Source organism: Melopsittacus undulatus, chromosome 1, assembly GCF_012275295.1.
Source record: "Melopsittacus undulatus isolate bMelUnd1 chromosome 1, bMelUnd1.mat.Z, whole genome shotgun sequence".
Classification (NCBI taxonomy): domain Eukaryota; kingdom Metazoa; phylum Chordata; class Aves; order Psittaciformes; family Psittaculidae; genus Melopsittacus; species Melopsittacus undulatus.
Genome location: NC_047527.1, coordinates 142987315 through 143000293, shown reverse-complemented (window position 1 = coordinate 143000293; position 12979 = coordinate 142987315). Strand labels below are relative to the sequence as shown.

The following is a 12979-nucleotide window of genomic DNA, read 5'->3' as shown; positions in this document are numbered from 1 at the left end:
AACAGCTGTATGTGTACGTACAAGTCTTGATTTCCACACAGACAGGTAAAGTTACTTACAATTAACTGGATCCCTACCAAGATCCCAAGTCAGAAAAGCACTCACATACATGTCTGGTGTTTCTTATACAAAGATACTTTCCTGAATCAAGGCCTGAGTTAGGATTTTAACTTTTCTTCTTAGAAATGGGCCAAAATGATGGCTACTTTCCATGTGTCTAACTCCACTGGATGAGACAGTTTTATCCATCCACTCCAGCAGTGCATTTAGGACACACTGTTTCATTTTGGTTTTGTCTGTCTGTACTTCTCCAGCAATGCTTTTCCCTTTCTTTGGCCTGTCCATTCAGTCAGTGATGAAAGAAAGACCACACTGAGATGAAAGTAACGACTGATCTGTGCGATTCCCTGCATGATTTCCTACTGCCCTTTGTCTCTTAGATCTTCAGGTCAGACAAAGAGTGGCCCATGAACAAATGTGGGAAACAGTTCATTATCTGTAATCTCAAGTTAAGGCAGGCACGTCAAGCAGTACATTAGTACCTGCTCTCAGAGTCTGTCAACAAAATTGCCCCAAGGGAATATGGCTTTCATTTAATTATTCATTTCCTATTACTAACAGCAAAACCAGGGCAAACCAGTGAGTCTGCCTCCTGTTTAGAAACAAAAACATTTTGCTATCATTGCATTGTCTAGGAAAGACATCAAATCCTAACAAGTGGTCAAATGACTCTACAAATAACCATTCTCATTTAACAAAGTCTTCTACAGCAAGAATGAAACTGGTGGCAAATTCTGCCTACAACAATTGGAAAGGCTCTCAGGGAGAAAAGTAGAAGTATTACCCACGAGGATGATCAGGGGACTGGAGCACCTCCCGTATGAAGACAGGCTGAGAAAGTTGGGGCTGTTCAGCCTGGAGAAGAGAAGGCTGCGTGGAGACCTCATAGCAGCCTTCCAGTATCTGAAGGGGGCCTACAGGGATGCTGGGGAGGGACTCTTCATTAGGGACTGTAGTGATAGGACAAGGGGTAATGGGTTGAAACTTAAACAGCAGAGGTTTAGATTGGATATAAGGAAGGAATTCTTTTCTGTTAGGGTGGTGAGGCACTGGAATGGGTTGCCCAGGGAGGTTGTGAATGCTCCATCCCTGGTGGTGTTCAAGGCCAAGTTGGACAGAGCCTTGGGTGACATGGTTTAGTGTGAGGTGTCCCTGCCCATGGCAGGGGGATTAGAACTTGATGATCTTAAGATCCTTTCCAACCCTAACTATTCTATGATTCTATTATCAAGTTTTCTTTATATATGTATATATATATATACTCTTTTGCATCATGCTAATGTTGGTTTCACAAGCTGAGCCATAGCAAAGGGCAATATCAGCTTTTGAAGATGACTTTCATGTATTGGTTTGACCTGTCCATAGGAACAGAACCATTGCGTGGTGAGGCACTGGAACTGGTTGCCCAAGGAAGCTGGGAATGCTCCATCACTGGCAGTGCTCAAGGCCAGGCTGGACTGAGCCTTGGGCAACACGGTTTAGTGAAAGGTGTCCCTGCCCATGGCAGGGGGTTGGAACTGGATGAGCTTAAGGTCCTTTCCCACCCAAACCATTCCATGATTCTATGATTTGTATCAGGAATTCACCACTTCTTTTTCATAACAAAAAACTTCCCGAAACAACAGAAAATGCACAGATACAGGATCAAACAAACAAACAAAAATCAAACTGACCCAAAAACCAAGGCCCCCACCCTAGAACCCAGAGTCATTAGCTGTGAAGTAGCCAGTGGGAGGAGGAGTGCTTTGAAAGTCGTTTAACACCTTCCCCAGAAACTGGTCTTTGTGGAAGGAGGAGAACAGGAATGAAGAAGCTCAGCTAAAATGATGAAAGAAATTTGCAGTCTCTTTTTTATGTGTTTTTACTCTTCTGTATCTGGAAAAAAAAAGAAAAAGAAAAAGAAAAAGTGTCAAATGCCGCCTTTCTCCCCTTTGTCCAAGGAGTGGGTAATCTGGGAAAGAGAAAGGAAAGTATCAGTTTAGACAGCCCCATTTCCTGCAAGCAGTGCAGCTTTGTGTAACTGTTGAAAGGCTGCAAGGTGAAGCCCACCAAAGCAATACCTCTTGTCGGCTCGAGCAGAAATATTATTGTGTCTTACACAAAGTGAAATCCATAGCTCTCAGACTAACTCTGTGGGAATTCAACCTTTGGCATCGAAAGGATCATGTAACAGAACCCAGCATGCTTAGATTGAGATCCCATTAGGTTTCTCTGCTATAGGGCTCTATGATCACCCTTTGCTCACCAGCTCATTCAGTACCTTTTTTTGCTCATGAAAGCAACAATGTTGTACGTGTGGTTCGAGGCAAAGAAAAGAAAACGCTCTAAACATTTGGACTTGATGATCTTAAAGGTCTTTTCCAACCTCTGATTCGATGATCCTATGAAACACAGAAGATCACTACCTTCTAAAAGCCCTTTCTCCCAAGCAGATTGCAATGAGAACCACAGTCTTAGGTATGGAGAAATGCCTGAGACCTAACAAAATATGTGCATTTTAGAATCTGCATGACTCCTCTATCAAATATTTATAATCCTTTGGCGTCAAAATTAGGCTCTATTTGACTAACATTATCCTGAATGTACAAACCTAACTTTTCTATGTAGTTATACCACAAGTGATTCTTCACAATGAATATATATCTTCCTTAAGAAGAAATATAGGCAAGAGAACCTTTTCTTCCTTTCTAGTGAAAGAGGCCAGATTCTAATGAAAGAAGATATTCTGTCCAATCCTCTTCATCTCCTTCTCTAGAAATCCTTTGGAACAGTGTCAAATGGGAACATGAATATTTACTGCATTGGCTGTCCCAACCAGTTATGTGAATGTACCTGGCACTCTGCATAGCTACTGTTATTTTAGCAATGCCTATGCCAGCAGAGTTGGAAATACACTTAAAAGGGTTCTCTCAAACAAGGGGATTCATCCCAGGGAGAGACAAATTCATCTGTAAGGCTGGGTATGCCTTGGAAGATGTGACTACATCGAAATCTCTTTGGGTCCCTTTCAGAAAACAGGTTTCTTTTGCCTTCATGCTCTATTTTTTCAAGCAGTGTTTGGGCAAAGACAAAACAAAGAGCTAAGATTCCTACTGGATTGCAATATCTCTGATGAATGTATACAGTGGCTGCACAGATTCATCAGTGAGTTGGTATCATTTTCTTCTACTGCAGAGTTAGCAGCAGGACTTCTTTCAGGATGGTCCCCTGTAGGTTGCTACTACAGTATCTTGCTCAGTGATGCAATTCAAAGACATGGTTGTAAACAATTAGGCTTTCAGCATTTCATTGGATTTATTTAGACTGAATTGTCACATTCCCAGCACTACTGGCAGCATAATCTACAACAGGCAATAGTAACAGCTGTAACAACAGTACTACACTTCCTTGACATCTCCTATCTCAAAAGTTGAGCCTGATTTACTGTCATTTACAGGATCATAACAATCCTCTGACGTAGCATTAGCCACATTTTCCAGAGAAGAGTGACCCAGAAGGCAAGGTAATCATTTGGCACACGTGGATGAAATGACATCTTTGAGCAGTAATTATTTCTGAATCTCTTAAATGATGTGCTGAACCACACCAGGAATCTGAAACAGAGCTCCAAGTACCACCCAATAGGCTCTCACCTTCCTATACTGTCTGTACTCACAAGACTTTTAACCCCTTTCATCCCCATTAACGAAGCAAGGGAAAATGCAATGTTTTTTCCAGACTCCAGACATTCCCTGCGGAGAACTGAGTCATGTATTGCTTTTTTGCTTCTGTTAGCCACATCACCAGCTCCAGTGAGAACATTCCCATACACCATTTGCTTTAAATTGTTCTTCTACTTGCTGGAGCAGATGTGTTAGTTTCCTAGCTGAATTTTCCCTTTGGATACAATACAGCTTCCCTACAACTACGTTAACCTTGGATGTGATCCAGCTACTTTCTCATTTCAGCACAATAAACACAGTGTAAATATTAGTACATATCAACAGAGGTAACTGAAAGAAGAAAAAGAATGAATATGCAGCACTCAGTACACAGGAAAACTTTAAGCAGTTCACTTGCCATGTATTGAATTTCATTATCTGAAACAGCCTCCACTGAATGCACATCTCAGTCCTTCAGTGTTGCAGATGGGTTTACGTTGCTTGTCAAGTGTTGGCCTTCCCCTTGACCATTTAGGCAGACACCAATACTTCTACAACTCTTGATGTGAAAAATGTTAACATGTAACAGCTCTTCATGTTATAAACAGTCTTTCAGAGCCTAAAAGGGCCAAAAGAAACCTGGAGAGGGGCTTTGGACAAGGACCTGCAGGGACAGGACAAGGGAGAACGGCTATAACCTGCCAGAGGGGAGACTGAGATGAGCTCTTAGGCAGAAGCTCTTCCCTGTGAGGGTGCTGAGGTGCTGGCACAGGGTGCCCAGAGAAGCTGTGGCTGCCCCATCCCTGGCAGTGTTCAAGGCCAGGTTGCACACAGGGGCTTGGAGTAACCTGTTCTAGTGGAAGGTGTTCCTGCCCGTGGTAAGGGGTTGGAACTGAATGAGCTTTGAGGTCCCTTCCAACACAAACCAGTCTGGGATTCTATGATGCTTGGAAGTGGAGAGCTGACCTCTCTCAGCACTGCTTCTGAAGGTGGCAGCCCTGTTGCCCCAGCCAAATGTCTGCCCTTTCCCTTTATCCCTTCCTCTCCAGCTGCCAAAATGTCATCAATGTCCAGAGAGGGCTCAGGACACTTCCCCATAACATCCAGGGCCACTCCAGGCTGTCAGGACAAGATCAATCCCTGTGGTTTTCAAAATGCATTTAAAAGAACACTGCAATTTTTTCTCCTAACAAATAAATGGTGAGAGCAGACTGCAGGACAGTGTGATGTGGAATAAGGAATTTTGTGAGCAGGGTTTTGGTTTGGGTTGTGGGTTTTTTCCTCACAAACTACTTTGCTTGCTTGGCAGTCCCTGTCAATGGAAGCGTTTGTGAGGTTACTGCATGATCCCTGTTTCATCTGCTTAAATACGCATTCCTTCAGCATTACCACCATACTTCTTTATGAAGGAAGCGCAAGATGACACCACGATTATCCAGGATTACACACTTAGATTTTCTTTCTAAGCAGACTGTGGTAACCTTGCAGTTCACTCATGAAAAAGCAGTGCTTAGCATGAGCACATCTCATCTGTTTAGCATGCTGCATGACCACTTCTGCAGGATGGTTTAGTGGTGGGCTTGGTGGTCCTGCGGTAGAGGTTGGACTTGATAATCTTAAAGGTCCTTTCCAACCTAGTTGATTCTATGACCTTCACCACACTACCACATAACACTGAGGTACTATTACCCGAATATATTTTTGAATTAAGGTTTTAATACACAGAAAAAACAACAGAAGAGCACCTCAGTTAACCATATTCATTCAGTACATCCCTTACTGAGCTGCCTATGGTGATGCCTTTCCATGCTTTCATAATGTAACATCATAAAGATATCAACCAAAAACATCAGCATAAAAATAAATTAAGATGAACATTTTTGTATTTCATGTATTTTATTCTTGAAAATTTGGGGGGGGGGGGAAGTGAATCCTACAGGTTTTCTCATTGCTATTAAGATCAGATCCTCTTGTCACATCCCAATAACCATGTGTGTAACAGGCTGTCAGTGTTAGGTCCTAACATAAACAGCAGACACTAAAAAGGTTGCACTTGAAGAGAAGCTAAATACACAAAGTTTATGCGCACTGACTTTTAGCCTGAAAAATGAGAGTTGCAAGGAGAATCTAATAAAAGGTAAATGAAATCATGACTGGTGCTAAGAACGTGAACAGGGAACAATTACTCACTGTTTCTCACAGTCCAAGAAGGGGGTTATCAAATGAAACTATCAAGCAATTAATTTGAAACCAATAAAAAGATCTGATATGTCATATAATGCTTAAGTACATTATTTCGAATTGTGTTGCCTCAGTGCCCAGTACACAACAGAGTACCAGGGCTCTAAAGATACTTAATTGAAGAAAAATTCATCAGAGGCTATGCAAGTCAGAGATTTGACCTCTGCCTTAGCTCTCTGAAGAGGGATAAGGTGTAGGGGGGAGGCATTGCTCTGTTTTTCCTCTTTGTTCATTAAGATCTCTGCTATGAAACATTCTCAGCTAGGTGATGGAGAGCTAAAGGGCTTTTGGTCTGAGCCAGCATGGTTGGTCAAGTGTTCCTAGAGAAGTTGGCATTTGAAAGTAGCCTCTACCCTCATTTATTAAAAGCCTAAGCTTTTCAGGATAATAGTATTCCAAACTCTGCCCTTCCCCAGAACCCTGTTCCATCCAGGCACTGGTTGAAATGACAACAGAAATGACCAATTGTTATATGACATTTGATATCATAAAACTACTGATGCAGTGCACGACTAGGGAAAATAGTAGTCAAATTACATGCATCTCAGATACCCCATAATCCAAAAGGCAGTTATCCTTCTTACTACACATGATGGAAATATTTGCAGCTGGTGGGGCAGATTGTTAAATCTGCCACTTTTAACTTCTTCTGTGATGTACTCAGCATCTTGCAGGAATGACTCCTTAATTTTGTAAGCTTATTCCTCAAAGCCAGGGTATTTCCTGTCTCCACTGAGTGCTGAAGTGTGCTTAGTCCTAACCTGTCCCCATCTGAACAGCACTGTTAAAGATACTCCTCATGCTCAGAATACAGTGAATATGTCGAAAATCACAGTGCTTAGTTCTCAGCACTGGATGATCGTATCATCTCCTCCTAAAGACATTCAAAAGCCTTTTTGAAGGAAACTAAGACCGTGAAGAAATATATTTGGCGTATCTGTGCTATTCTCTTGCTTGTGTTGTACCAGAGATGAATGAGGCCTAAGAAACATGAAGATCAGTGAAATGAAGAAGAAATATATGTTACAAGTTAATTCATCTTCGTTATCTGTCTTTTTAATGGATGAGAAATTTTAGAGTGATTATTTTTTCCAAGGGAAATAATGTTACTCGAAGCTGCTTGTATCCTGTTTAAAGCAAGGAAAAATAAGAATAAATGCTGTTGGGAAAAAGTTTTGAATACTTGTTTTGTAACTGAATTTAAATACCATCATTCTAATTTAGCAGATGACCAAAGTGCTTAACATTCATTTTGCTAGGAGGAAAAATGACATTAGCATAGAAGGTATTCTGATTTTTGAGCTTTGGCACATAATTATCCCTAAATCATTCATGACATCAAATAATTTTTAGTCCTTTTCACGCTGATGCTGAGTTTTCTGTTTGCTTGCAGCTTGTATTACCCTTGACCTGAGAGTACATCAGTGATGGAAGAAAGAGATTAGCTTTGCTCTAATATATGTTCTTTGCTTACCAGCGCATTATGGAAATACGTAACAGCAGAGAAAAACACAATGAATACATTGGCAGAAGTTTGGTTACACCAAATGATGTTTGAGTTTCCCAAGTAAAGCATGTAGGTAAAAAGTTAGACAATCATTATGCAAAGCGACCTACAGGAGTGAGAAACCTTATTCTGTATTTGATAATCAAATATAATTCAAAGCTCTGAACATGTCTGGGGTAAAAGCTTGATCATGGATTTCATAAAGAGCTGTTCCACTGTGGATGGAAATGAACCCCCCTGTGCTTTTCAAAGGACAAAGGGGATGAGCTGCCATAGGCAGAAGGATGATCGAAGCCAACAAAGTTTTTAGCTGAACGTGAATCAGGATTCTGTCATTAGCACTCGGCAAATAATTGTCTCTTTGATTAAGTGACTAAACTGAAAGATTAGGGCAATGCTTAGCTCTGGGTCAGACAATTGCTTTCCTTCTCTCATGACAAAAATGACTGTTGGGGAGTGGCTTACTTTGGTGTGAGGAAGGTGAAGAGGAAATGAAAGATCAAGCTGAGCTTTTCATTTAACTCAGAACTTTTATTTTTGCCATTTACTTAAATCTGGCTAAAATGTGAGACATCACTTGGAAGCAAAAATTCCCATTTGGATATTTTTTCAGTGCCTCTTCAGTTTTTGCCAATCACTTGTTTTGAATTAGACATAAATTCCTAAATACTTTTGCCTGATTCAAAACAGCACTTTTCAACTAATATCACTTCCCAGTTTTCTCCTTCTACATTTATTACTGCCTCCAAGTCCCTGGTTTTGGCATTAGGAATAGGGAAGTAGTGGCTTAGAAACAGAAAAAAGAACCATTGCCTAGTGATGGATCAATCCGTGGTAATAAGGGGTAAAGATTACTATTAGGGTATGGGTTTCAGAAAACAAACCTGTAAATTGACTCCCTCTTCTCTTTGTCCACCTTCTGTGAACTGTGTGGTACAGAACTGCGGTCTAGGGCACTGGTGTCTCTTTGCCTCTGCCCCCAGCGAGAGACCAGGCAGCAGCTCCAGCACGCAAAGCAAAGGGCACAAAGGTATCCAACAAGCACCTGGCTGGCAGCTTGTAGAGTGCAGTAGAGTCTACATTTGTTGAATGTTGGACTTCCTCCTCTTTAATGCTTCTACTTACACTACCTTGTCAGAATCCCTGTTTGGTAAGGTAACTATAGCTGGTATGCTCAGACTGGGAGCTAGCTGTTACATGGGAAAGGGATTAGATGAAAGCTAAAGGTCACTGAACTTTTGAGAACCCATTTCATATTCTTCCTTCCCTTCAGGCATGAGCTTGTTTCTCTGTCAGGGCTAAGTGTTACGTGGGGAAAATGAGGCCTGATTGTCACTGGATTGAACAGAAATTCACGGAGCTGGGGAGCAAGGAGGACTTTCCTCTTGCTGAAGCAGAGAATTATCTATACATTGTTGCATATACAAATTATCCTAAATGGGGTAAGGAGGACTGTAACAGAAACAAGGTCACAGCTCCACTCCCTGGCTGGTGCAATAAAATGGCTGACTGTGCAAGATCAATGAGGAATTTCCATCATGTACTGTATAAGTTATATATCCCTCCATGCTTCTAGGACCATGGATGCTACCCCCAATGAGCAATGCAGTCATATGCTATCTCTGAGAACTGTATTTAAAGGGCCACAGGTAACCTGAATAAATGTTCCCCCTAAAGTTAACTACTCAAAAAGCTACTTACGTATCTACAGTGATTTATCTTTTTTCACCATGCATCTGGAATGAAAATTCCAAATATTCACTTACATGTGAAATCAACCCAAATGCCATTCCCAATTTTTAAATTTGTCACATATATCTGGGACTGCATGTAAAATAGAAGCAAAATGCAATCAAACATCCTAAGGACTTTCTAACTACCTGGCATGGCCTGAATGATGGAAAGCAGGCTAGGAAAAGATACACAGAAGTCTCAAAGGAAAACCAGGTGCTTTCCATGAGCTTTAAACACACACACTGACAAAACTGACAAGTTTCAAAATCATCTGTGTAATTATACAAGGTACCTTTCTACATCCCTATATTCTCATTGAGCATGTATGCCATGGTGATGTAATATTCCTGAGGTCTTGATGCTACCAATGCGTTCTGCATTTAGCTTTAAAGATCACATCACATCACATTCATCTTCTATTTGATATTAAAACTGCATAAAACTTATTCAGAGTACAACCCTCTATGCAAATTCCAGCTTGCCTTGGGTGCCACTTGCTAAATTAGACACACACATTTCTTTCAACAGAGCACAAAAAGTACTTTAAAAAGCACAGAAGCTTTTTCCCCCTCCAGTTATCCTATATTGCATTACTATGGAACAATTGTTCAGCAGAGATAAATTAGGGTGAAATATATCTTTTTGGATAGCAAAATGCCTTCATGTTTTCAAGTAAGCTTTTCCAGAAGGTATCAGTACAACACTTTCTGATTTCTAACTTGGGGCAATAATCTCTAATGTAATTCAAATAACAGGCCATAAAAAGAAGTAAGAAAAGGAAGGAAATTGTCTTTATAAGTAGTCTGACACTATTGTAATTCCAATTTGCCACTGCTGCTGGATTCTGACATATAATATCAAGAGCATTATCAAGCATCAAGAATGAATCCAACGTGTTTGCCTTACAAATTAAAATGGCTTTCTGCTTCTGACAATAATGAAGAGACCAACCTATCTTTTGGAACAGAAACAGAAATGGCACTACTATTTATATGACCTAAAATTTATCTTTTTACCTCTCTCAAGAAGATATAGACTAATGCTGCTCATTTATACACTTGAGTAACCTGTTCTAACACAACAGTGACATTATGCAGATAACATGAGCAGGGTTTTCTCAAAAGTCTACATAGTGTTCATCACTCTATAGCAGTCTTGGCTAGACTGACCCACATGAAAACCGTATCTAAAGGAGACTATTCTTAAATGGGTGAACCCTTTGCAAAAAGCTGCATTCTCCTTAAATGAAGCTGAGAAGATTCTTGTTCATTCAACTCTGTCTGGGATAACTGTGAAGCCATTATCACGGTCTCTTCATACCACCATGTTTCTATACCAAAGGCATTCTCAGATAACAACATCCCATGCCAGCTACTCTCCCACTTGATTTCTGGGGACAATGGGACAGAAAGAAATCCAGCTCCCCTACGTTACTGTTATCATCAGGGAATTTTCCTCTTGCTGATCAAGGAATGATTGTAAAGAAAAATTAAGACCAAAAGGCAACTTTATATGTTGGCACGGGGAGCATACAGAACATGCAGGAAAGGCTTTTATCTTGTTTAGCAGCAAGAAAGCTTAACAGAATCAAAATAAAGAAAGCTAAAACCTCCATCTCTGGTAAGCCTGTTATGAACTCTTTGAAGAGTCTATTTAAAACAATACATATTAAATTATATTACATTATATCACGTTGCATTACAGTATATTAACTACATCCTATTCTAGTCTATTCTGTTGCCCTGCATAGGGAAATGTTTACTAAAACTGTAACCTGTCAAAAAGCAGGGGTACGATTTGACCACGAGGTGGGAGCATTGCTCATCACACATATCCAGAGCACATCAGGCTTTCTCTCTGTTCTAGCTCTTGAAACCACAAATACCCTGCATATTTCTGTGCTGTAACCTGCAAAAGTGCATATTACCACCAGAATAATGAGTTTCCAGAGCAAACACAGAAAAAGAACCTTTTAACTGGCTGTAATTGCTAGCTGAAAAAGAGTATCTGAATTAACTGTGTTTCAGTCCCCAGAACAAAGAGTTGTACTGAAAACTTTGTATTAACATTTCAGAATCTACTCCCAGCAGGAAAATAAATGTGAAGATGGTAGAGATAACGTGTGAAAGTGGTAACCATAGTATCATAGCAAAGTTGGAAGGGACCTTTAAAGGTCACCTAGTCCAAGCCCCTTGCAATGAGCAAGGGACACCTTCCACTAGACTCAGCTGCTCAGAGCCCCTTCCAACCTGACCTTGCATGTTCCCAGGGATGGGGCAGCCATAGCTCCTCTGAGCAACCTGTGCCAGGGTTTCACCACCCTCATTGTAAAAAACTTCCTCCTTATATCTAGTCTGAAATGGGAGGAATAATTTTCTCTTTTGTTGTCAGATTCGTGAATAGAAAAAAAGAAGGTTTGTAAATGCAGATAAAAATCATTTCCATGTGACTGCTTACAATTTTCCATTTAAAGTGTTTGAAAAGCAACTATTTCACATGGGAAAGTCAGGTTTTCCAAAATGGTTTAATAATGTTCTATCCCACAGGAAACATTTGATGAACTACTTGTGCTGATGATGTCTCTGATAGGGCTGTGTCTTTGTGTGGGAAATGGCAGCCCCATCTCTCTTTTCTTGGAATTGAAGAAAAAGGGCAACAGCCCTGAGTAACAAGCAGTATCTCCCACAGAAAAAAAAAAAGCCAGTAATATGAAGATTAGATTAACATGAGAAGGGGACCAGCCTATGGTCAAGAGACTTGCACAGGATTTTGAAGCAGTTAAGACTGAAAGGCATGACTGCAGCTCACATAGTTACCCTCAAACTAGCTTTAAAGTAGTTGGCTTTGGTACAGTTAAACCCAGTTGTACGAAGCTCTGGCTAGATGCATATGTAGTTACTTGGTTGCACCAAGCCTGATCCCTGTTCCTGAAGGCATGCCATAGAACTGTTCTTGGGTAGACTCAAGGTAACTCAAATACATAAGCTACATCTCACACCTGTGACTACAGTGTAGACATGCAGCTTCATTGTCTTTGTGTCCTTGTGCAATAGTTATTCTACATGTCCCTGGCCACTTGGCTCCCCACATAGTAGGACAAATGTATTAGAAATAGTTTGGTGTGTATGTATTCCTGTGACAAGATATTAAACTAACTTCTTTTGTATATGCTCAAAAAGCAGCTTGGACACAGATCCTGCAAAGGTTTATGCAACGTATATGCTGCAGCTTTTTCTCTGGATGCAGGATGGTTGTGCAGTAGGACAGGGGAACAGACTGACCTTAGCTGTATGTAGGGTTCTAGCTGATGCTGATGGGCAGAAGTCAGAAAACTGAAGCCCTCATGGTAAACCTACACAAATGAGCACCTCTTTAGTACAAATACACCCAGCTACATACTGCACAGAGGTTGTAAAACCCAAGCACCCTTGACCCTACAAGAAGTTTCACCCACCAGCAAACCACATGTGGTGAGTGCATTATAGCTGTAACCTCAATCTTTCTAATTCCCCCGCTTAATCTTTTTTTTTCCAGCATGTGAAAGAGCATGGACTGGCACATGAGAAAGCATATGTTTGGGTAAACATTTCAGGAGTCTGTAAAGAGCTATATGTTATCCATGGATAATGTTCCTTTCTCCACATCCCCCACATGGCTGGTAAGGAGATTTGCTCTGGAGCGAGTATGGACAGAACAGGTTGTGCAGTTCGTCAAAACAGAACTGGCACCCTGTGCTTTCCTTTCTAAAGGCTGATAATTCACATTTTTTCTCCTGTTCTATCAATGAGACTTTTAG

General features: G+C 40.8%; 1 protein-coding gene across 2 annotated transcripts in view; it reads right to left on the bottom strand.

The window, feature by feature from the left end:
* Positions 1-12979, bottom strand: part of PDE1C (phosphodiesterase 1C) — a 73053-nt gene that overhangs the window by 17350 nt on the left and 42724 nt on the right. Inside the window, exon 15 of one of the 2 annotated variants that reach the window (XM_034065729.1) lies at positions 1698-1935. The exons of the other annotated variant lie outside the window; for it this stretch is intronic. Coding sequence (XP_033921620.1) covers positions 1922-1935 — 14 coding nt within the window. The 3' untranslated portion in view covers positions 1698-1921. Of the gene's footprint in view, positions 1-1697; positions 1936-12979 lie in introns of those variants that run through there. 2 annotated transcript variants of the gene reach the window in all.